This window comes from Suncus etruscus, chromosome 10 (assembly GCF_024139225.1).
Source record: "Suncus etruscus isolate mSunEtr1 chromosome 10, mSunEtr1.pri.cur, whole genome shotgun sequence".
NCBI lineage: Eukaryota > Metazoa > Chordata > Mammalia > Eulipotyphla > Soricidae > Suncus > Suncus etruscus.
Window position 1 is genome coordinate 110557626 of NC_064857.1, and position 25970 is coordinate 110583595.

The 25970-nt window shown below is 37.6% G+C and overlaps 1 protein-coding gene across 1 annotated transcript in view; it reads left to right on the forward strand.

The window, feature by feature from the left end:
* Nucleotides 1-25970, forward strand: part of AOAH (acyloxyacyl hydrolase) — a 280216-nt gene that overhangs the window by 54431 nt on the left and 199815 nt on the right. The window contains exons 3-4 of the mRNA XM_049781733.1: nucleotides 5748-5814; nucleotides 11976-12075. Of these exons, the coding sequence (XP_049637690.1) occupies nucleotides 5748-5814; nucleotides 11976-12075 (167 nt within the window). The remainder of the gene's footprint in view (nucleotides 1-5747; nucleotides 5815-11975; nucleotides 12076-25970) is intronic.

Genomic DNA, 25970 nt, shown 5'->3' on the forward strand with positions numbered 1-25970 from the left:
TATGAGGCCATTTAACTTCCAGGTGTTAAAATTTTTCTTCTGTGTTTCTTTGTAGTTCATATATAATTTCAGGGCTTTGTGGTCAGCAAAGGCAGCCTGCAAAATTTCTATCCTCTTGATATTATGGAGGTATGTTTTATGTGCTAACATGTAGTCTATCCTGGAGAATGTCCCATGTACATTAGAGAAAAATGTGTATCCAGGCTTCTGGGGGTGGAGTGTCCTGTATATATCTACTAGGCCTCTTTCTTCCATTTCTCTCCTCAGGTCTAGTATATTTTTGTTGGGTTTCAGTCTGGTTGACCTGTCTAGTGTTGACAATGCCGTGTTGAGGTCTCCCACAATTATTGTGTTGTTATTGATATTATTTTTCAGATTTGTCAACAGTTGTATTAAATATTTTGCTGGCCCCTCATTCGGTGCATATATGTTTAGGAGAGTGATTTCTTCCTGCTGTACATATCCCTTGATTAATACAAAATGTCCATCTTTGTCCCTTACAACTTTCCTAAGTATAAAGTTTGCATCATCTGATATTAGTATGGCCACTCCTGCTGTTTTATGGGTGTTGTTTGCTTGGATGATTTTCCTCCAGCCTTTTATTTTGAGTCTATGTTTGTTCTGACAATTCAGGTGCATTTCTTGTAGGCAGCAGAAGGTTGGATTGAGTTTTTTGATCCATTTAGCCACTTTGTGTCTCTTAACTGGTGCATTTAGTCCATTGACATTGAGAGAAAGAATTGTCCTGGGAGTTAGTGCCATCTTTATATTAAAGTTTGGTGTATCTGTTGGTAAGCCTTGTCTTAAAGTATGCCGTTCAGTTTTTCTTTTAAGAATGGTTTTGAATCTGTGACGTTTTTGAGCTGTTGTTTGTCTGTGAAACTATGTATTGTTCCTTCAAACCTGAAAGTGAGTTTTGCTGGGTGCAGTATTCTAGGCGAAGCATTTATTTCATTGAGTTTTGTCACTATGTCCCACCACTGCCTTCTGGCCTTGAGTGTTTCTGGTGACAGGTCTGCAGTAAATCTCAAGGATGTTCCCTTGAATGTAATTTCTCTTTTCGATCTTGCTGCTTTCAGAATTCTGTCTCTATCTATGGGATTCGTCATTGTGACTAGGATTTGTCTTGGGGTGTTTTTTCTGAGGTCTCTTTTAGTTGGCACTCTTCGGGCATGCAGGATTTGATCGCATGTATTCATTAGCTCTGGTAGTTTCTCTTTAATGATGTTCTTGACTGTTGATTCTTCCTGGAGATTTTCTTCCTGAGTCTCTGGGACTCCAATGATTCTTAAGTTGTTTCTGTTGAGCTTATCATAGACTTCTATTTTCATCTGTTCCCATTCTTTGAGTAATTTTTCCATTGTTTGATCATTTGCTTTGAGGCTTTTTTCCAATTTCTTCTGCTGTATGGAATTGTTATGCATCTCATCTTCCAGTGTACTGATTCTATCCTCAGGTGCTGTTAACCTGTGGGAAATCTCAACCATGTTTTTCTTCAATTCATCTACTGAGTTTTTCAGACCTGTTTTTTGATCTGAAATTTCAGTTTGGAGTTTTCTCATTTCTATCTTCATATTCTCCTGATTCTTATTAGTGTTCTCTTCTATACTTTGAGTTCTTTGAACATCTTCCATATTGCAACTCTAAACTCCTTATCTGAGAAACTGACTAGGTGGTTGGTCAGGCTCAAGTCATCAGAGTTGCCATCTTCATTCTCTATGTCTGGCACTGGCCTGCGTTGTTTCCCCATTGTCACACTACTATTGCGGGTTTTTCTACGTGTTGTGGTTGTATTCATCGGCTAAATGATGTGCACCGTCGCGAAGGGGAGCGGAACAACCGTGCTCCTCTGGCTCCTCCCTTTCTGGGCGTGTCGACTCACCTCCAGGAAGGCTCACGGGAAGGCAGGCTGGCAGATGGGCTGCACCCAGGATGAAATCAGGCCGAAAATGCAGGACAGCAGAGTAGAGGCAGAAGGGTGCTGGCATCTGAGATCCAGTGGAGTTCAGTGGCTCACAAAAGACTTTTATTTATTTCAGAATATACATTTTGTTCTTTTTATTAAATTTATTCCCATTATGTATTATTTTGATACTCATAATATTTTCTCAGTTTCTTGTTTGCTTACTTTTACTGTATAGAATACAATCAATTCTATGTATACATCTTCTGTCTTTCATCCTTACTTAAACTTATTGGTTATTTTAATTAGAATAGCTTATATAACCTTTTTTACATACATGATTGTGTTATCTGCAAACAGATCAGTTTGTTCTGTTTTGCAGTCTTGAGATCATTTCATTTATTTTTATTAATTAATTCCCCTATATAAGTGGTGAAAATAACAGAATTGAGAGTACCTATATAATAGACTTTAAGATCCCAATGTTAAATGTTTGGGGAGATATTTTGTCACTTTGGTGGCTTATGTGATATTGGAAGCATTATATATACCCTTAAAGTGTTTAAACATTTACTCTCTTAAAAACCCGAATAACATTAATTCTTGAAAAAAGTGGTAAGAGTCTTTATACCTTGTCCTTTTCTTGATCTAAGAGTGGAATGATTAATTTAGTCTTTCATTATTGGGTATCATATTAGCTGCAAGGTTTTGTCAGTTTACATTGGTTACTGTCTATTCCTACTTTGTTGAGTCCTTTTGCTATGAAGGAATGCTGGATTTTGCCTTAATTATCTATTATATAATCATTCATAGTCAATTGTTTTTTATCATATAGGTATGTTTTATTCTATTAGTTTAATGAATTACGTTAATTAGTTTTTATACTTTAAACTGGCATAGCATTGTGGGAGTAAATTCCATCTAATTGTGGTGTATGACACTTCTTTCCATAGTGCTGGATTTTATTTGTTAATATTTGTTCAGTATTTTAATACATTTTTATATATTAGTCTGCTAGTGTTTCAGAACAAAAAAACATAAATATAAAAATTAGAAAATTATTTTCTCAGGGCCAGAGAGACAGTACATCAGGTAAGGCACTTGCCTTGAATGCAGCTGATCTGGATTCAGTTTCTGGCATCCTATATGGTTTTCTGAGCATCACCAGGAGTGATTCCCCTGAGTGTAGAGCCATGAATAACCTCTGAGCACTGCTTGGCATGGCCCAAATTATATTTTATTTTCTCACATTCTGAAAACTGCAAGTCCAAAAGCAAAGATTTGGCACCTTGGCTTTTCCTATATTTCCTTGCAAATGACTACTTTTTTTCTATTTTCACATTGATCTCCATTTTGCACATAAATGTGCATGCATGCAAGAACACACACACACACACACATACTTCCAGTATCTCTTTTTTTTCTATAAGGATACCAGTCATATTGAATTTGAGTCTCAACCTTATGACCTTGTTTAACTTCAAACACTATTTCCAGATATAGTCATAATGGGAGTTGGAACTTCAGCATATAAATTGGGAGGGGCACCGATTTTTAATTCAATAACTTACCATGTGTCCATTCAGATTATTTATTCTTGAACTAGTTTCAGCAGGGTGTGCTTTCAAGAAATGGTCCAGTTACTCATTATATAACTTGTTCCCTGCAGCTGTTCATAGTTCTTCTCTATTTCTTTCAGATCAATTGTAACATGGGATTAAAGTTTAAAGCTGCTACTTCAAAAGCACAATGTGTTTAGGTCTCTAACTTTGCTGTGAAGTTCTATGAACATATCTATTTTAACATGAAAGTAACATTTACAGTATTTCCCATTGAATAAAGGAGACACTATTAGAGAGAGTTATCATACATACATACATATATACACAACATTTATAGTTTATTTTGGAGCTACACCAGGCAATGCTCAGGGGTTATTCCTGGATCTGCACTTAGGAATCACTTCTTTTAATGCTCAGAAAGTGAGCAATATATATGTACATATATGTTGCTTTCTGGGGAGCAACATTTGGGGGTTACACCTAGCAGTGCTCAGAGGTTACACAAAGGTGACTGTGCTCAAGAATTGTTTCTGGAGGAGTGGGGTTCTATATGGGTTGCTGGGGATTAAAACCAGGTGGTTGCGTGCAAGGCAAATACCTTCCCCACTATACTATTGCTCCATATATGTATATTTGCTTTGCCATCATTCCCTTCAAACAAGGTCTGGTGATCTAGTTTGAGATAATCATGAGAAGACAAATTCTCAGAAGTTCCCACACCTTACTGGAATAACTCTTGTATCTCTCATTATGGTAAGGTCTAAAAGGGGGTATCAGGGTCTATAATGGTGGATATACAGACTGTAGAATCACTGAAGATCACTGTGGAGTCAATGAAGATCAGTGACTTAATAGACTTCTTTGTATAAGCAAATACATTTATAAAACTTTTCTGTGCTTTCATATGCTGGGAGATGGAAAGCAATGATGGGGTCAGATAAATAATACAAGTGTAGCGATGTTTACCTGGCATGTTGCTGATCCCTTTTTAATTTTTGGCACCACATATGGTTTGCTTAGCACCACCAGGGGTGGTCTTCCACCACAAATTAAGATAAAATGAAAACCTATGTGGTCTATTATTCTGTTTAGGCTGTTTATGTGAATATGCTTAAATCTTTTGTGAAGGTGGCAATGCAGGTGTTACAGCAAATTGGAATCTGCTCTGGGTTCTTGTGGACGATGTGTAAGATTAGCACAAGGACCACCACAGGTCTGTCTTACAGTTCTCTAACAGATCTGTGGTTGTGTCTCTTTAGGCAGATGGCAGGCAGCAGCGGTTTCCTTCTACATAGTGAGCTGAGTCATATGCATTACTATCATTGCCTCCTAGCTGTTTCTTGTCTCTGGTTGCACCTTATGAGGTCATGTGATCAGAGCAACCAATCTGGTTCCATGTGCAAATAGAGTGGGGTGATTGTGGAATGACCAGTCAGATTGCACATGCCTTTATATGGGTTTGCAAAATGATCTCATAAGCTCCTGGATAAATAATTTTTAAAGAGCTAACCAATCAGAATGCACATACTCTTTTATGTTTGTAGGATGATGACTCAAATATTATATACAAATTCGACTGTATATTATGATACATCAAAGACTGGCACCACCTTCCTGTATCTGGTTCTTCCCTGTTCTTTTCTTTCCTATAACATAGGACAGTTGCTTTTCTTTAATCCTAGAATACAAATAAACTGATTATCCAAAATGATCTACAGCATAAGAAATAACAAATGGGGTAGAGAGATTGTACAGCAAATATGGCAAGTTGCCTTGTACTTGGCCTGTTCCCCCAAGCCCACCAACACTGATTCCCAAGTGCAGAGCCAAGAGTAAGTCCTGAGCACCGCTGGAGGGTAGTCCACAAACAAAAATAAAAAGAAACAAGAGCAAAAAGAAAAATTCTATCAGCTATATGTCAAATTATTTACTTTAATGAAAGTCCAGTTTCTTTTAACTTCATCAAAAGATAGTATTCAACATTCAGTTATTCCCAACTACTTCAAAAATAAAAATATTTTAATGCAGTGTTTGACGTATTTCTATATAAAGAAGTTATCTCAAGTGTGTATAGTAAAAATATGTATTATTCGCATACACCTGACATAAAAATAATGATTACTATAGATATTAGCTCTCACATTTTCCTCTAAGCCTCAAAATTAATCACAAGTGACAAATTAATAATCCCACCTGTCTTTATTAAAGTTGAACATTATTAATTCCTGTGCAAAACTTATTATGATAAAAATATTTTGCTTTTGCTTTTTTTTTTTTTTTAGAAAAATTGTTCCTGAAAACTGCCTGCTATTTAGTGGTTCAGATGTTTGGGCCAGATATTATAAAGCTGTGAGTATGCCATGACCATTTGAAGACATCCTGGCAGAAACCGGGATACTCAGAAGCATGTCTCTGTTTCCAGTGCAATGTACTTATTAAATGGGGGGAATTCTCTGTGTACCAGTTCTTAGTGGTGGGAATTTCAGCATTCACTGCAGTTGTTTGTCACTCTGAGTATGATTCCCCTTGAAATTAAATAGATTTTACTCATCTCCTAGATAATTTTAATGAATCACTTCAAAAATACCAACACACCATGAAATCCTACTGTCTGGACACTGAAATTTTTAATCTTTATCTTGACTTGCCCTTGGATTCTTGGGGCAGCAATCTTCTCAGTTTCTCTCCTCTCCCAAAGGTTCCTGCCCTCTCTACCTTCCCAGTCACGTTATCCCCCTTAGTAACACTTTATAAATTTTTATTATTAACTGCCTACTTTTTTTCCTTTTCTTCTTTTTAAGTTTAGGGACAATAAATCAGAAAAGTCACATTTCTGAGTTCATGGCACATTCTCATCAAATTCTTATAAACAGTTCTCTAATATTATTATTCTGTGACTTAGTGACTGAATAATTTGGTTAGCTTCCAAGTATATCAGCCAACATAAAGTCTAGTACCCAACAAAAACTTAAGCTAATTATATGGTACTTATTTCATTCTCAAGTTTTGTTTCACACAGCCATAAGTCTCTTGCTTTCCTTTTCTAGTTGTAATACATATGTACAAATATAATCAGCAATGACTATAAAAAGTAAGAATGATAAAATAATTATTATTCATATACCTCTTAAGTAAATGCTTTTCTTTTTTCTTTCTAACTTCATGAAAGCAATATCACATTTAATATGTAGTCTTTGGGAATCAACTATTGCAATTTATATATCTAATTTCATTCTCAGAACTGTAATTGCTTTGATTCTTTTATTCTGACTTTAGAATCCCCCCTTGAACGTCTACAAGTATCTACTCCTTCACTATCCCTTCAGGAAATATTTGGTTGGGATTCCTTTTGTTTATCGCTTAGAAATAGCGCTACTACCTGGGTATTTCTATATTATTATCTTGAGAGCAGAAGAGTTCACAGGACAGCATTGGCAGACAACAGCATAGCCCAGAATCACAGAATTTTAAAGCCAAAAGAAGCCAAAAGTTATGAAAGCCTGTGCTTCATTGTATCAATCGTATGCTTAATAAAAGTTTAGTGTTTAGCACAATTTGCAATAGTATATAAGTTTGAGTATAAATATATATATTCTTTTTAATATCTTTATTTGAACACTGTGATTACAAATATGATTGTAGTTGGGTTTCAGTCATGTAAAGAACACCCCCTTCACGAGTGCAACATTCCCATCACCAATGTCCAGAATCTCCCTCCTCCCCACCCCACCCCACCCCTGTACTCTAGACAGGCTTTCTAGTTCCCTTATTCATTCACATTGTTATGATAGTTCTCAGTGTAGTTATTTCTCTAACTGTACTCACCAGTCTTTGTGGTGAGCTTCTTTTAGTGAGCCGGTCCTTCCAGCCCTTATCTCAATTATTGTCTCTGGCATTACTATAATATTGTCTTTTATTTTTCTTAAAACCCATACATGAGTGAGACTATTCTGCATCTATCTCTCTCCCTCTGGCTTATTTCACTCAGCATAATGGATTCCATGTACATCCATGTAGAAATATATATTCTTTATTTTGGGGGGTCACACCTGGCAGTGCTCAGGGGTTACTCCTGGCTGTCTGCTCAGAAATAGCTCCTGGCAGGCACGGGGGACCATATGGGACGCCGGGATTCGAACCAACCACCTTAGGTCCTGGATCAGCTGCGTGCGAGGCAAACACCGCTGTGCTATCTCTCCGGGCCCTGTATTCTTAATGCAAGCCTAATTATGATTCCCTAACTATTTTTAAAAGTTTAATGCTCTTTGCAGTATTCCATGGCTTTGAGGTAAATTGGCCATAACTGCTGTTCAAGGACACTTTAAAAATTGATACCTGCCTACTCTATAGCAAAGTACAACTCAGAGCCTTTCTGTGAAATGTTCTTTTTAATACACCAAAATCTCAACACAAGGCAAATTCTACATCGTTGGACTTCAGCTCATAGGTTCTTCATAGGTTCTCTGTCTCTGTCTCTGTCTCTGTGTCTCTCTCTGTCTCTCTGTCTCTCTCTCTCTCTCTCTCTCTCTCTCTCTCTTGCTCTCATACACACACACACACACACACACACACACACACACACACACACCCTTGGTGAAAAGCCTTAGCACTTACCACATATCTTGATTCTCCATCTACTTTTCTGAATAATTCGATACAAGGTCTTCTGGGGGCTAGCATAACATTTTCTTTATCTCTCTAGTGAATTTTCTTTTTGAAATAGGGGGATGAAACTGCATCTGGAAGTGCTCGGGAATCACTGCTGCAGACACTTGGGGGTCAGTGCAGCGTAGGGGGATCAAGTCAGGTCAGCTCCATGCCAAGCAAGTCCTAGATTATCACTGCAGTTTATCTCCAGGTAATTTCAAAATACCAGATGTGCAAGATCAGGATGGGAAGGAAGCAAGAAGACATGAATGAAATCGAGGGGAGACAGAGAGGAAGAGGAATAGAGGACTTTATATTGTTGGTGCTAAGTTCGATTTGAGCAAAATTTTGTTGAATTAATTCTTTTTTTAAAAAAATTGTGAGCCATATAGATAGTACAGAAGTATAGGTTCTTGGCTAATATGTGACTGATCTCGGTTCTGTCCTCAAAACTGCATCTGATCCCCCAAGCATCCTCAAGGATGATCCCTAACACAAAGCCAGGTGTAAGCCCTGAGCACTACTGGTTGTGGTCAAAAAATTATCTCTGAGCTAAAATAAACAGATTTTTATTTGTCCAAATAAACAGATTTTTTAAAAAAAATGTCCCTTCTAAACATAACTAGTGAAACGTTTACATATCTAATATGAGCCAAGTGTCACGGGGCAGTGCCAGTTTTCTCAGAGGTTCTGCTGGTCCAAGAACAGAACAACAACTAAATGAAACAGTATTATAGAAGCCAAAGATAACACTATACATAGGAAAACTCCACCTGCTATTGAATATTGAATTGAATTAAATTCCTTTTCGCTGGTCCTGACTTCCATTGTTCCATAGATGCCATAGGAAACTGGATTCTGGTCTTACGTCTATTGTACCTTACCTCTAGTTCTCAATTAGATATCCCTCTTCATCACAAATCCTTGTGTCTCAAACCCAGCCTACACTGCCAAATTAGTAGGGGAAAAATGTAAAACAAGAATTAAAACAATTATCACATACCTTAAATGTATCATTTTTAAACAATAAGCATAAGAGTTAAATGATTAGCTTTATTCCACAAGGAATGTAGACATGGTAGAAAGCTATTAAGTTAAATGAGAAAAATCTTTCAATGCTTTGAGCATCTCCCTGTGACTATACATAAGTATATAAATCATTATTTGAAAGAGATGTAAAATATTTAAATTTGAAACCTTTCTATTTGTGTCACAGACCCTGCAGTTCACGTTGCTATAATATGGTATTTCGTTCTTCCAATGATTTATTCATACCCCTGTCCTATTTTTAAATTTATGATAATAAAGATAATTACCATTGACTTCATTACCATATCGTAATTAAAGTTGTCAATTAGTTCTGCCAAAAGTGTTGAAATCCTTTCTCCTTGTATTCTTTACTCCTGTGCACCCCTGTACCTAAAACTAAAATATGATCATTTGGGAATTATTTGCTGCTCTGGAAAAAATATGGCAGCTAAAAAGGGCAATTATGAATTTTAATATGTCTGAAGGATTTTACAAATTATGTATGGCCTTAGTCTTCTGCCCCACAGTTGGACAAGTAGGCAAATGCTTTCTTACTTGGTACATCCTGTACATTCTAAGGCCTCACAATTACCTCAGGCTAGCCCATAGAACTGTTCTTCTCTTTAGTTTTTTATGAGAGGAACACCATTCCCAGCTGCCTTCTTTATTCCAGTTCAGGGAGTTTCAGCCTCAATTTCTGCCCCCCTCCCATGAACATGTTTTACTTGAAACTATGCTCTATTTGCAGGAAGAAAGAGAGCTTATCTTGGTTTCTTTGGGATGAGTTGGCATTGGTGTTTCTGCAAGCCTCTAATGGGATACCATTAAAAAAATTAAGCAGAGTCCTAGTTTTCACCTCTTGAGTACACTAAATATAACATCCTATTAAATACAGCATTCAGCTTATCTCAAAGATAAGCAAAGGGTGGCAATTTTTTTTTGCATAGGTACAGCAAAAGTTGGGGAAAATAGAAAGAAAAAATCTTTGTTCTGAAAATAGAGTGACCCTAACCAGGAAGCATCGTGACATAGACCAACTACAGGCTCCAAGGCATACTAAGTTTGTCTAACCCCAAAGTCTTTCTTCATGGACCCAGGAAAAATTCTCCTTAATCATGGTTCTTGTAGTCAGGCTTTAGTAATTAGAAATCTTGGTTTTTGGACAGATCTTATGTCAAAGTCAGTGTGTCAGGTAGTGTCTTCTAGTTTCATATCATTATTAGATGTCAAGGCAGGGGAGCCCACACCAAAAGCAAGTTGTTGCTGTTTCTAAGTCATCTGGGTGTCATAGGAAATGACCCTGGAATAAGTTGGTGCTAGGGCAGCAGTAAGGCTTCCTCAATTAGAAATCCAATTCCTGCTGCTGGTGCAGAAAACCAGGCCATTCCAAAGATGGGATCCAAGATGTTTGGGGGTGAACACCTGATATCCGATTGACTGGAACCTAAGTCAAGTCACTATGACAAATATTCAAGGTGAAGGCAGCACTTCAGTCTCATAACCTGAAGAAAAACTTATTCTAAGTCCGTGCTTGCTCATTTGAAGGAATTACACTCACTCTTCTTGGTAAGAAGAGTTTTTAAATGTGTCAGGAAGACAGTGGCGATGGGAAAGCTTACTTTACCCTTTTCAAACATAGAAATAAAGTCAAATGTTTTCAAATCACTGTTTTTATACCATTTTCAGAGGGAAGGAGTTTAGGGATAAGTCAACTATATTGCATTTTCTTTCAGAAAGTGAAGAAATATATTTACTGTACATCAATAAAAAATAATAGTGTATATGTACACATATATTTACTTTAAAGAGAAAGGGACTAATACCAGAGTGATAGAATAAAGGTAGGGTGCTCATCTTGCAGATTCCATTCATGGCACCATCTTATGTTCCCTCAATTCCTGTCAGGAGTAATCCCTGATTACAGAGTCAGAAGCAAGCCCATAAGTCACTGGTTGTGGAAAACAACAACAACAACAAGGATAATGAGTAAATAGGTGGAAAAGATGGGAGCGTGGAGATATAGTATAAGTGTTAAAGCACTTATTTTGCATCCTTATTACCTTGATTCAGTCCATGACATTACACATAGTCCCCCCAAGGGCCACCAATTCACCAATCCCTGAGCACACCAATCCCTGAACACAGCAAGTTGTGGCTCCAAAAATAAAAAAGGAAAACATTTGAATAAATAAATAATGGGAAGGTATTGTTTATGTTGTTACTAAGAAAATAATTCTAGGGGGCCAGAGAGATAGCACAGCAGTAGGGCATTTGCTTTGCAGGTAGCGAAACCAGGCTCAATCTGCGGCATCCCATTTGGTCACGTGAGCCTGCCAGGAGTGGCTCCTGAGCACACTACCATGAGTAACCCCTGAGTGAAGCCAGGTGTGATCCACAAATCAAAAAATAAAATTAATAATAATAATAATACTTCTAGAGAAATAAGGCCATATCATAAATTAGTTCTTTGTTCTAAGATCAAGCAAATTTTAAAATATAATTTTATCATATTACATCATGCTTATCAAATTATACTCCTGTCTATTTTTCCTTTTCCAAATTTATTGTAGCTTTTCCTAAAGATTCACGGTGCTTAAATGAGAGCTTTCTTGTGCACTCTCTTTTCAATCCCAGGGCTTGTTTAACTGTAGAAAAAGTAATGTGGCAGAAATCATATTGATCCAGTGGCTACATGGTACTGATCTCAAAGGCCTTGCTGCGGCGAGTTGTGGGTATTAGAATCCATTCTGAATTGATCTTTCTCTGAGAAAACTTCTGTTTTTTAATGCTGGGAGATCTTAAAGAAGCTTTGTTTTACCCCAATTTTACTCTAGGCTTAACACAGATATGAATGCTGATGTGGTGTGTCACACTCTGAAATTCTGTAAACAGGACAAGGGTCAACATTTGTGTCATCTCTACCCATCTCTCAAGGTGAGTGCAACCTGCAAGTCCTTTGGTTCCTTTGTCGAAGCTGCCTTCGATCAGTGATTGGGAAAAAGCAGAGACAAGATGATATTTTCAATTATATTTCATAAAATAACACCTACAGATTTCAACCTAGTTTCCTTTGACACATAACTTCCAAAGAATGTCTGCTATTTAATTCTTGTGTACTGAAATCTAGAAAATGAAGTCGCCAATAGGGTAGAAATTTGACCAGGCCAAGAGAGAGGAGGTTTACATGACGACTCTCTCTCAATTCTTCAAACAAGTCACTAAAATAGGAAATCTACTTTTTTCCCAGGACCTTGCTGCTCTATGTACTGAAAGGCCCACATGCTAGGAAAACCTGTACATTTAGTGACTCTAAGTTTTATTGTACTCAATCATAAAAATGAGCATAATAAAATTGATAAAATGCCTTCCAGCTCCTCTCCTCTCAGAAAGTTGATAAGTAATACAAATATAATGTTTAACACAATAGCTGCTATATGCCAAATGCCAATAAGAACCTGGCTAGTATAATTATTTTTCAGCATCATTTTGATTACAGAATAGCTCTTCACAATACCTATATGCATAATATTATGTTGAACAGTTTTGAACTGCAATGCAAAAAAAGAGATATGACTGTAAATAATGACACGATCCCTTGCCCACACTCTCAATGCAAATATAGTAATCTGTTTAGACCTCACAATATTGAATTTCATAAGCTTCTTATTAAAAAAGAGAATAATAAAATAATATAAATTAAAATTCTGATCCCTACCCAGCATTATTGTTTAGGGTCTTTGGAGGGTATATATTATACACAGGTTTGTATTTTATTTGTCATTTTCTTTCATTACTGAAATACAAGTGTTTTAGCACTTTGCAACCTAGCCAATGAAGGTATGTTTGTTGTTTGACCATAACATAGGCTTGTTTCCTTGAGCAGGAAGAAGAAGATGTAAATACTAGAGTATGTACAGTTCATGCTTCCTTGGTCACTGATTTTCAATTAATTTCACCTGGAAATTTATTTTAAGCGAGTTAGTTCATTTAACTTTTTTTTAATTTTCTCAAATCAAAGAGACAGTACTTGACTTTAGATATTTGTCTTTTTTGTGACTGTTGGATCCCTGGTGCTCCATAGAACCTCAAGCAAAGCTAGAAATAACCCTTGAACCCAAAGCAAAAGTAGCCTCAAGCACCATTGGATGTGGCTCAATCTTCTTCCACCTGATATTTTTATGTAACATATTAATGTGGTATCATAATGTTTGCTGCCTAGGAATGGACAGAGAAGCTATTCTTGGCACTGCCCAGGTGGCCATGTAATGCTGGCATAAATGGGCCCTCCTTTGAATTGCATGCCTGTCTGATTCCCTTTGTTTTTTTTTTCCACTAAACTAAAACCTCCAAATGCTTCCTATACAGTCTTCTCACTATTGTCTTTGTATGTTCCATTCTACAGTCAGCATGATTATGTCTAAAGTTCAACTCAGCTTTCCATTTGCATCTTTGGTCTTAATATTCTTTTCCCTCAGAAGGCACTTCTCAACACCATGCCTTCAAGGTCTTCAAGGTCATCTCAGCTTCTCTACAGAAAAAGTTCTGAGACCTGAGTCTCCACACAGAATGTAGACCTCTCTACACAGTATGACCTTCCTCTCAACCATCATCATAAAATAGCTTTTTAATTATTTAAATATGGCAGAACTTTTCTGAATGTCTGATATATGTAGAAAGATAGATAGATTCATTTAATATTATGGAGTGGGTATTGCCATTGATGTGTTTTAGATGAAGAAAGTGAAGCAGACCTTTGAAGATCTTATGTTCACCTTATTTGCTTTAAGTGTAAGTATATGAGGCAACTTTAGAGGGTCTAGCACTGTCTTTGTTATCTCCATCATGGTGGGCACACATGTAATATATGGAAAATATAATTGGCACTGTAATTTAAAGTGTTTTCTCAACAGCATTATTCTGCTATTTATTTTAGCCATTAGGAAAATGAGATTAAGGGCATAAAGGGATTTATCCATATTAGAGAACTAGAAAAAGAGCCGCAGAGAATTCAGCCCCAGGTCTGTTTTTCTTCAAAGCTTAAACTGATATCCATACTTCACTATGTAGTAGGTTTGTACTGTGTTACTGTTGTGAACTAAATCACGGCTTCTGAACCATCAAGTCCTCAGAAGAAGGGCGCCATGCCTTCCATATCCTGATTTTAATATCAATAAAGTATGAATAATAGTATGATCAACACTCTGAACACATGCTCTGCTGTAGAGAACAAAGTGAAAGGTCCTCAGGGGAACTTGTCTGGGAGAAAAAAAGCAGTGAAGAGCAGTAGGGGTTCTGACTCTTTGAGAAAAATGTAAAAGGTGGACACAATGGCCAGAGCTGTGGTGCAAGTGGTTGGGCGTTTACCTTGCACGCACTAACCTAGGACCCAAGAGGACAGATCAGGGTTAGATCCCCTGGTGTCCCATATGGCCCCCCAAGACAGGAGGAGTGCATAACCAGGAGTAACCCCTGAGCATCACTGAGTGTGGCCCAAAAAGCAAAGCAAAACAAAACAAAACAAACAAACAAACAAAACAAACAAACAAGAAAAGGTGGACACATATTTAGGTATCCCAGGAAACCACCTATCCATCATCTACAATTCAATTCTGCTTCTTGCCAATACTTTAGCAGTGCCTTTGCCTTCATGTGTTTGATTGAGTATGCTGAACTTTATTCATATATAACTGAAGAAAATGACCAACAACATTGAACTGTACCAGAGGATAAGGGAAAAGAATATAAAGGAGAGGAGAGGAGAGGAGAGGAGAGGAGAGGAGAGGAGAGGAGAGGAGAGAGGGAGAGGAGGGGAGGGGAGGGGAGGGGAGGGGAGGGGAGGGGAGGGGAGGGGAGGGGAGGGGAGGGGAGGGGAGGGGAGGGGAGGGGAGGGGAGAGGAGAGGAGAGGAGGGGAGGGGAGGGGAGGGGAAGGGAGAGGAGAGAAATGGAAAGGAAAAAAAGAGAAAATTATTTTGTAAAGATCACCTTGGTGGTTTTGTGCAAATTGATTTGGGAGAATTATTTACTTCTCTTTAGTCACTCCTTAGTCCTTTGCTTTAGATCAGGGTGTTTAAACTTAGGACTCCCCTCATTCAGAAGTCCCCAAATAGAACAGAATCTGTCTAGAATGTTCTCAGCTTTATCCTATTCTTTTGGGGGGTCCCCATACTCTGAGATGTCCAGATACTTCTTGTAGCATCTGAATCAAACTTCTAACCATCATCTCTGTTGGAGGAAAATTGTGCTATTGCAAACATCTCAAAGGCATACTCAAGAATTTCTTAACATCACTTTGCTCCACATTAAAAGAGATTATGTTCAGAACATGTGCTCTAGTAGAGACAGAAGCTCCTTATTTCCCAGGTGTCTTTAGAGCATTTAAACTGCTGTAAGAGAGACCCACTGCAAAACAAACTTCAAAAAAAAACAGTGAATCTGAGTTCTTCAGGATCTAAGAGCTCTCTACTGTTCAGTGTATGGGAGTGTATGTATGTAAAGGATATTCATATTTCCTGGAATCCAAACCACCAGTTTGACATAAGTGATATTGGGAAAGGGTAAGTTTGCATTGTTTTTATGAGAAAGTACACATGACAATTTCTTGTTCATCTGAGAAATAAATAAGCTAAACTCATAAATGTTAATTTTGAGTATTACTCTTTGATGTGCGCGTTTATCACATTATGATCATCACCTAAAATCTAGTTTCCATCCACCCTGAGAGTTGGCTCTTTAAATTATTCTCACACACCTCAGTCTATTTCTTTATTACCAGATTGTTAGTCTGCAATTCCTCTTGAAAGGATTTAAAAAAACTGTAGGCCCAGAACAAATTAATGTATTCTTTACCTAAAAATGTCCTCATTATAATATGTTGATTGGTAATGTTCCACTGAAATTATCTACCCCCAATAAGGAAAGGGGATAGCCATTAATGTCTTCAAGTCTTCTTTTCCACAGTAATATAAAAAAAATAAACCTTCCAGAATCCTCATTTCATTTCAGGCACAACTACATTCCTCTCACACCTCTAATTGAGGGAAATTTTAATAGAATAACAAGAAAAACATTGAAGTTAGACCACCTGGATTTAAAGACTGGATGAACTTCTATTATCTCTCATTGTCTAATTACTTAACCACTCTTGGCCTCAATATTTTTATTTACAAAATCAAAATAATAATAGGATATCATAAATCTGCTCTGAACATTTATAAAATAGTAATATAAGGTGAATAGCGTTATATGTATGTGTATATAGAAATATGCTTTGCAGGTAACTGACATTAAGCACTAGTTAGCCTCATCATCAAAGCTCATCATTATCTTCCAAATGTTTTCAAAAGGGGAGATTTGTCATCAGTATTCAGGATCACCTTCCATTGCTCCTCACCCTAATGAAAATAAATTCCAACCCACATTCTTTCTGCAACATCTAACCAACAGTCTAATTAAATAAATTCCAATACTACATTCTTGCTGCAACATCTCTCCATGAGATTGCCAGTGACGTCCAAACACCAATTACCAGGAAGTTTTTACTATGATCTGCTGAATTTGACACTACTTGCTACCATCTTCCCAAATTTCTCTGCTCTTTTTCTTGGTTCTCCTTTCACTTCCTCAATTCTTTGAAAGTTCATTGTTTAATTCATACGCACCAAAATCTCTCTCACTTCAGGCTTTCTCTCTGAAAGATTGCAGATGCAGATTCTGGTACCAATCCTGTTTAGGCAAGTGACCGGATCTACCACATACTTGCTGAGTGATTTGAGAGATATTATTTTACACTTCTTCTGGTTCAGATTCTTCTATGTAAAATAAATAGATCCTACCTAAAAGGGTTCATTTCAGGATTACATAAATTAGCACATGTTAAAGTTCTTAAAAAAGTAATTACTCAGTTAACATGATATCTTAATACAGTAATTAATTTTGTCTAAGTGCATAAAATATTTTCTTCAATAGTTAATAGTGTTCATGTTGAAGGTATTGATGCACAAGGTTACTGGCCCTTCACCATCACAAAAATGCTCAACATCCTTCCTTCACCAATGTCTTTATATTGCTTCTACTCTGCCTCTTCACTAATGCCAAAGGTGCTTTTGACTAGTGACAAACTTGCTTGATAATCTGAGTTTTGTAACCAAATCCTAGTTTTTGTCATTGTTCGACTATTGTACAACAGTATTTCCCCTAGCATTTCCCCTCTCTCCTTGACTAACTTTGCTTGACACTATGTCCTCTAGTTCCCATCCATGTTGCAGAAAACTGTATGATTTCCTCTTTTCTTACAGCTTACTGTAAGTAGTACTTACAGCTGCATAGTACCTTTTCTTGTTTCCAAATAAAGTTCAACAGTTTATTTAGAGCCTCAATCCTACACAGTTTTCAGTTAAGTATTTTCATTTGTAGTTACCAAAGACATCATGAACAGAACTTGAGATTATTATTTCCCCCTCACCAATTACTCATTCTACTATATATATTTGGTTTGGGGGCCACACCTGGTGATGTTTAGGGGTTACTCCGGACTATGGGTTCAGAAACTGCTCCTGGCTTGGGGGACCATATGGGATGCTGGGGATCAAATTCAGGTCCATCCTGAATAAGTCGTGTGCAAGATAAATGCCCTATTGTTCCAACCCCTCATTCTACGATTTTTGTAGCACAGTTCATTCACCTAAATTTTTCCTACCAATGTACCCCTCACTTTATCCCTCATTTACAATAATGAATTCAATATCTTATACTTTCTAGAATGGATGTCTGCAGAAACATCCCAAGCTATTTTCCTCTTAGTTTTGAACTCCTCGAATTCATGGGAGAGGTTTCAAAAATGCAAATCTTTGGTCTTGCAAGCTGATACTGGTTTGGTTCTTTAGCATTCCATATGATTCCCTATCCTGGCCAGCAGTGACCCCTTGGCACAGTGTCAGGAATAAGCACCAAGAACTGCCGAATGTGCCCACCACCCCCCCCAAAAAAAAACAAGATAAAAAATAAAACCTTCATCAGTTCGAATCCCGGCGCCCCATATGGTCCTCTGTGCCTGCCAGGAGCAATTTCTGAGCGTGGAGCCAGAAATAACCCCTGAGCACTGCCGGGTGTGACCCAAAAAAACACAAAAAAATAAAAAAATAAAAAAAAAATAAAACCAAAATAAAAAGTAGAAATCTGTTCTGTTCTCTAATCTCTTCAAAGCCACCCAAAAATTTCAGGAAAAATTCTGAACTTTATGAAAATATAAGCTTAATAGAAACAACATAGCTTCACTTCCCAATTGTTTTCTAGCCAACCCTCTCATTTTATATTTGCTCCTCCTGTGCCCTCTAAAATAATTAAGCTCAATATGAGAATATTTTCTTACACTTCCAATCCCAACAGAATGCACATTTTTAAAGTGAGAAATAAGCCATTGTGTGATCATTAGAATTTCAACTTAAGGAAACTTTCTTTTAGAATTATGACTGATCTTCATCATGACTTAGAAAAAAAAAAGTTAGCTTCTAGAGGAACAGACACCCAAGAAAAAAACCTTTATTTGATACTCTTGTTTTTAATTAAAAAATAGCATTCTTATTTAATAAATAGACATGATTGATATCAGCTTATCAATTTCTTATAGCTAAGTCCCAAATAAATTAATGTTTGAATCAAAAGAGAAGTAAAACCTAAGCAATTTTATTTGTGACTTGTGATCATAAAGTCACATAGTAAAGTACAACTACATATAATTAGTAAAAATCTGCCATATACAAACTCAAAAAGTAGAAATCAAACTGAGGTGGTGTTTTTGTAATATTCTACACATGTTATTTTCTCTATCATTCAGAGTCCTTAAAAGTCAGAAAAAAATGAGCAAAGACTTCAAACAATTGCTTTATAGGAACATCAAAGAATTAGAAATTAGGTGGAAATGTTGATTATTATCTCATAATTAAATGACATTCCATCTATCTCTTATTTGGACTAACAAAACCTTTTGAAGATTATTACACAGTAAATTATCACAGAAAATTAGCAGCTTTATTCTCAGTCACAAAACAGCAACAAAGAGAAAGAAAGGAAAAAAGAAAAATAATAAACATATATTAGAGTTTCTCCTGGAAGACCTGATCTCTCAAGTTTTAAGATCTATCAAAACTAGCATGGAGATAAAAGCAGAGGAGCACAGCCACTCTGCTTCATTCCACAGCTGTGCTTATCTCCTAATCAATGTACACCAGCACAACATGTAGAAAAAATAACACTGCAAAAGACATTATGAAAAAGCATCATAGAACACCATTATGCTCAAAGAATTAAGATGATAGAACTGAGGACCCAACAATTGCCAGCCACCTACATAGCCTATCTGAGAAAGACTTTATAAAGGAAATTTGGAGGTTGTTCAAGGAACTCAAAGAATCCATGGAACAATCCGAATGAAACACAAATAAGAATCAAGAGACATAAATGGAGAATTAAGAAAACTCCAAACAGAGGGAGGGACTTCAGAGCATAAAAGCCGGCTATCCTTTGCAAAAGCTGGCTCCCTGTGTGTGACACCAGGCGGGGAAAATCCGCGAAAGTACACCGGCCCAGTGGGGCTCAGCTGTGAAAGACTGTGAGTGTGACCTGTCTATGTCTGTCTACTGTCCTCTTGCGTGAAACTCTTGCGAGTGGGGCAAAAAGAGGCTCAGAGGAGCACGGCCGCTCCGCTTCGCTACGCGGCCGTGCACTCTTTCTAAGGAAAGAACTCCATTGCAACAAGAAGGAAAAATCACACTAAGAACGGCGCTATATCACAGAAGCAAACATTTCTCTCTGGACTGTCTTCTCTGTTACATGCTCGGGCCTAAGATTTGACCCAGTGTGAGGCTTCATCCACGGAGGACTCCCCTCCCTTAGAGGCAAGTCAGCCCATCCAGAAAGGGAGGAGCCAGAGGAGTGTGCTGCCTACATCATATAGACAATGAATACCACTACAACACGTAGAAAAACCCACAATACAAATGTGACAATGGGGAAACAGCGCAGGCCAGCATCAGACATAGAGAATGAAGATGACAATTCTGAGGACCAGATAATGACTGAACAACTAATCAACCTCTCAGATAAGGACTTTAGACTAGCAATATGGAAGGTGCTCAACAGACTCCAAGAAACCATGGATCGAGTTGAACAGAACACTAATAAGAACCAAGAAAATATGAAGGCAGAAATGACAAAACTCCAAACTGAAATAACATGTCAACTAACAGGCCTGAAAAACTCAGTAAACGAAGTGAATGACAAAATGGATAAGCTCTGGGACAGGGTATCAGAAGCTGAGAATAGACTTGGTGCTGTGGAAGATGAGATACATAACAATTCCATACAGCAGGAGAGATTGGACAAAAAACTTAAAGCAAATGAGCAGACAATGGAAAAATTAGTCAAAGAATGGGAACAGACGAAAATAGAAGTCTATGATAAGATCAACAGAAACAACTTAAGAATCATTGGAGTCCCAGAGACCCAGGAAGAAAATTTCCAGGAAGAATCAATGGTCAAGAACATCATTAAAGAGAAACTTCCAGAGCTAAAGAATATATGTGATCAAATCCTGCATGCCCGAAGAGTACCAACCAAAAGAGACCCCAGAAAAACCACCCCAAGACACATCCTAGTCACAATGACAAATCCCACAGATAGAGACAGAATTCTGAAAACAGCAAGATCAAAAGGGGAAATCATGTTCAAGCAAGCTTCCCTGAGATTTACAGCAGACCTGTCACCAGAAACGCTCAATGCCAGAAAGCAGTGGTGGGATATTGTGACAAGACTGAATGAAATGAATGCTTCACCCAGAATACTATACCCAGCAAAACTCACTTTCCGGTTTGATGGAAGAATACATGGTTTCACAGACAAAAAACAGCTCAGAAACTTCACAGACACAAAACCAGTCTTAAGAGAAAAACTGAAAGACCTAATCTAAGACAAGACTACCCAAAAGACACACCAAATTTTGAAATAAAGATGGCGTTAAATCCCAGGACAATTCTTTCTCTCAACGTCAATGGACTAAATGCACCAGTTAAGAGACACAGAGTGGCTAAATGGATCAAAAAACTCAATCCAACCTTCTGCTGCCTACAAGAAACGCACCTGAATAGTCAGAACAAACATAGACTCAAAATAAAAGGCTGGAGAAAAGTTATCCAAGCAAACAACACCCATAAAAAAGCTGGAGTGGCCATACTAATATCAGATAATGCAAACTTTATACTCAGGAAGGTTGTAAGGGACAAAGACGGACATTTTATATTAATCAAGGGGTACGTAGAGCAGGAAGAATTCACTCTCCTAAACATATATGCACCGAATGAGGGGCCAGCAAAATATTTAATACAACTGCTGACAAATCTGAAAAATAATATCAACAACAACACAATAATTGTGGGGGACCTAAACACGGCTTTGTCAACACTGGACAGGTCAACCAGACTGAAACCCAACAAGAATATACTAGACCTGAGGAGAGAAATGGAAGAAAGAGGCCTAGTGGATATATATAGGACACTCCATCCCCAGAAACCTGGATACACATTCTTCTCCAATGTACATGGGACATTCTCCAGGATAGACTACATGCTGGCACATAAAACATACCTCCATAAGATCAAGAGGATAGAAATTTTGCAGACTACCTTCGCTGACCACAAGGCTCTGAAATTATTTGTGAACTCCAAAGGGACTCAGAAGAAACACTTTAACACCTGGAAGTTAAACAGCCTCATGCTCAATAACCAGTGGGTCCGAGATGAAATCAAGGAGGAAATAAAAAGGTTCCTGGAAACAAATGACAATAAAGACACAAACTCTCAGAACTTATGGGACACAGCAAAAGCAGTACTGAGAGGAAAATTTATAGCTTTGCAAGCACACATCAGGAAGGAAGAAGGAGCTTACCTGAGTAGCTTAATGACACAGCTAATAGAACTAGAAAATGCTCAACAAAAGGACCCAAGAACAGGAAGACAGAAGGAAATAACAAAGCTGAGAGCAGAAATCAACGAAGTGGAAACTCAAAAAACAATCCGAAAGATCAACGAAAGCAGAAGTTGGTTCTTTGAAAAAATAAACAAGATTGATAGACCACTGGCAAACCTAACAAAGAAAGAGAGAGAGAGAAACTTGATAACTCGTATCAGGAATGAAAAAGGAGAGATCACTACTGATATGACAGAGATTCAAAGGGTAATCAGAAACTACTTTGAAAAACTCTACGCCACTAAAAATGAGAACCTGGAAGAAATGGATAAATTCTTGGACTCTTATAATCTTCCACGGTTGAAGGAAGAGGATGTAGCATATCTAAACACCCCCATCACCATTGATGAAATTAAAACAGTAATCAAATGTCTGCCGAAAAACAAAAGCCCAGGTCCAGATGGATTCACTAATGAATTCTATCAAACTTTCCAAGAGGAACTACTGCCAATCTTGGCAAGACTCTTTCATGAAATTGAACAAACAGAAACACTTCCAAATAGCTTTTATGAAGCCAACATCACCTTGATACCTAAACCAGACAGAGACGCTACCAAAAAAGAAAATTACAGACCAATATCACTGATGAATGCAGATGCAAAGATCCTCAACAAAATCCTGGCAAATAGGATTCAATGCCTCGTTAAGAAGATCATCCACTACGATCAAGTAGGTTTCATCCCAGGAATGCAAGGCTGGTTTAACATCCGTAAATCTATCAACATAATACACAACATCAATAACAAGAAAAATAAAAACCACATGATCATATCAATAGATGCAGAGAAAGCATTTGATAAGGTCCAACACCCATTCTTGATCAAAACTCTCAGCAAGATGGGAATGGAGGGAACCTTTCTCAATATAGTGAAGGCCATCTACCACAAGCCAGTGGCAAATATTATCCTCAATGGAGAAAAACTGAAAGCCTTCCCTCTAAATTCTGGCACAAGACAAGGCTGTCCTCTCTCACCACTCCTATTCAACATAGCACTGGAAGTACTTGCTATAGTGATTAGGCAAGAAAAGGATATCAAGGGAATCCAGATAGGAAAGGAAGAAGTCAAGCTCTCACTGTTTGCAGATGACATGATACTCTACTTAGAAAACCCTAAAGACTCTATCAAAAAGCTTCTAGAAACAATAGACTCATATAGCAAGGTGTCAGGCTACAAAATTAACACACAAAAATCAATGGCCTTTCTATACACCAACAGTAATAAAGAAGAAATGGACATTAAGAAAACAACCCCATTCACAATAGTACCACACAAACTCAAATATCTTGGAATCAACTTGACTAAATATGTGAAGGACCTATACAAAGAAAACTATAAAACTCTGCTCCAAGAAATAAGAGAGGACACACGGAAATGGAAACACATACCCTGCTCATGGATTGGCAGGATTAACATCATCAAAATGTCAATACTCCCCAAGGCATTATACAGATTTAATGCCATCCCTCTAAAGATACCCATGACATTCTTCAAAGAAGTGGATCAGACACTTTTGAAATTCATTTGGAACAATAAACACCCTCGAATAGCTAAAGCAATCATTGGGAAAAAGAATATGGGAGGAATTACTTTTCCCAACTTTAAACTGTACTACAAAGCAACAGTTATCAAAACAGCATGGTATTGGAATAAGGATAGGTCCTCAGATCAGTGGAATAGGCTTGAATACTCAGAAAATGTTCCCCAGAGATACAACCATCTAATTTTTGATAAAGGAGCAGGAAATCCTAAATGGAGCAGGGAAAGCCTCTTCAACAAGTGGTGTTGGCACAATTGGATAGCCACTTGCAAAAAATTAAACTTAGACCCCCAGCTAACATCATGTACAAAGGTAAAATCCAAATGGATTAAAGACCTCGATATCAGCCCCAAAACCATAAGATATATAGAACAGCACATAGGCAAAACACTACAGGACATTACAGGCATCTTCAAGGAGGAAACTGCACTCTCCAAGCAAGTGAAAGCAGAGATTAACAGATGGGAATATATTAAGCTGAGAAGCTTCTGCACCTCAAAGGAAATAGTGCCCAGGATACAAGAGCCACCCACTGAGTGGGAGAAACTATTCACCCAATACCCATCAGCTAAGGGGCTAATCTCCAAAATATACAAGGCACTGACAGAACTTTACAAGAAAAAAACATCTAACCCCATCAAAAAATGGGGAGAAGAAATGAACAGACACTTTGACAAAGAAGAAATACGCATGGCCAAAAGACACATGAAAAAATGTTCCACATCACTAATCATCAGGGAGATGCAAATCAAAACAACGATGAGATACCACCTCACACCCCAGAGAATGGCACACATCACAAAGAATGAGAATAAACAGTGTTGGCGGGGATGTGGAGAGAAAGGAACTCTTATCCACTGCTGGTGGGAATGCTGTCTAGTTCAACCTTTATGGAAAGCGATATGGAGATTCCTCCAAAAACTGGAAATCGAGCTCCCATACGATCCAGCTATACCACTCCTAGGAATATACCCTAGGAACACAAAAATACAATACAAAAACCCCTTCCTTACACCTATATTCATTGCAGCTCTATTTACCATAGCAAGACTCTGGAAACAACCAAGATGCCCTTCAACAGATGAATGGCTAAAGAAACTGTGGTACATATACACAATGGAATATTATGCAGCTGTCAGGAGAGATGAAGTCATGAAATTTTCCTATACATGGATGTACATGGAATCTATTATGCTGAGTGAAATAAGTCAGAGAGAGAGAGAAAAACGCAGAATGGTCTCACTCATCTATGGGTTTTAAGAAAAATGAAAGACACCCTTGTAATAATAATTTTCAGACACAAAAGAGAAAAGAGCTGGAAGTTCCAGCTCACCTCAGGAAGCTCACCACAAAGAGTGATGAGTTTAGTTAGAGAAATAACTACATTTTGAACTGTCCTAATATTGAGAATGTATGAGGGAAATGTAGAGCCTGTTTAGGGTACAGGCGGGGGTTGGGTGGGGAGGAGGGTGATTTGGGACTTGGGTGATGGGAATGTTGCACTGGTGATGGGTGGTGTTCCTTTTATGACTGAAACCCAAACACAATCATGTATGTAATCAAGGTGTTTAAATAAAAAAAAAAAAAAAAAAAAAAAAAGAAAACTCCAAACAAAATATCAGGACTTAAAAACTTGGTAATCGAAATGAAAATCTCACGGGTAAGCCTCGCCAACAGAGTAAAAGCTGATTGACAAGCCATTAACCAAACTCACAAAGAGAGAGAAACTTAGTAAAACAAATTAGACATGAAAAGGGGGGATATAAGACACTACAGATACTCAAAGGGTAATTCGCGGTTACTTTGAGAAACTCTCTGCCACAAAACATGGAAGAAATGGATAAGTTCTTGGACTCCTATAACTGCCCAAGGTAAAACTAATATGATCTGGCATATCCAAACAGACCTATCACTACTGAGGAAATAAATTTTAAATTCTTTTTTTTTATTTTTGGAGTTACTCCTGGCTCTGTGCTCAGAAGTCGCTCCTGGCAGGAATGGGGAATCATATGGGATGTCAGGATTTGAACCAGGTCCATCCTGTGTTGGTTGCATGCAAGGCAAATGCCTTACCACTGTGCTATCGCTCCAGCCCCTCAATTTTTAATTCTTTTACAAAAAAAAGTCATTAAAACAACAAATATTGAAATAAAGGCAGACCCTCAGATCAAGGGTATAGTCTTGAGTATTTAGAAAATGAGCCCCAGACATACAATCAACCTATCTTTGATAATGAGGCAAAAATCACAAAATGAAGCAAGGAAAGCCTCTT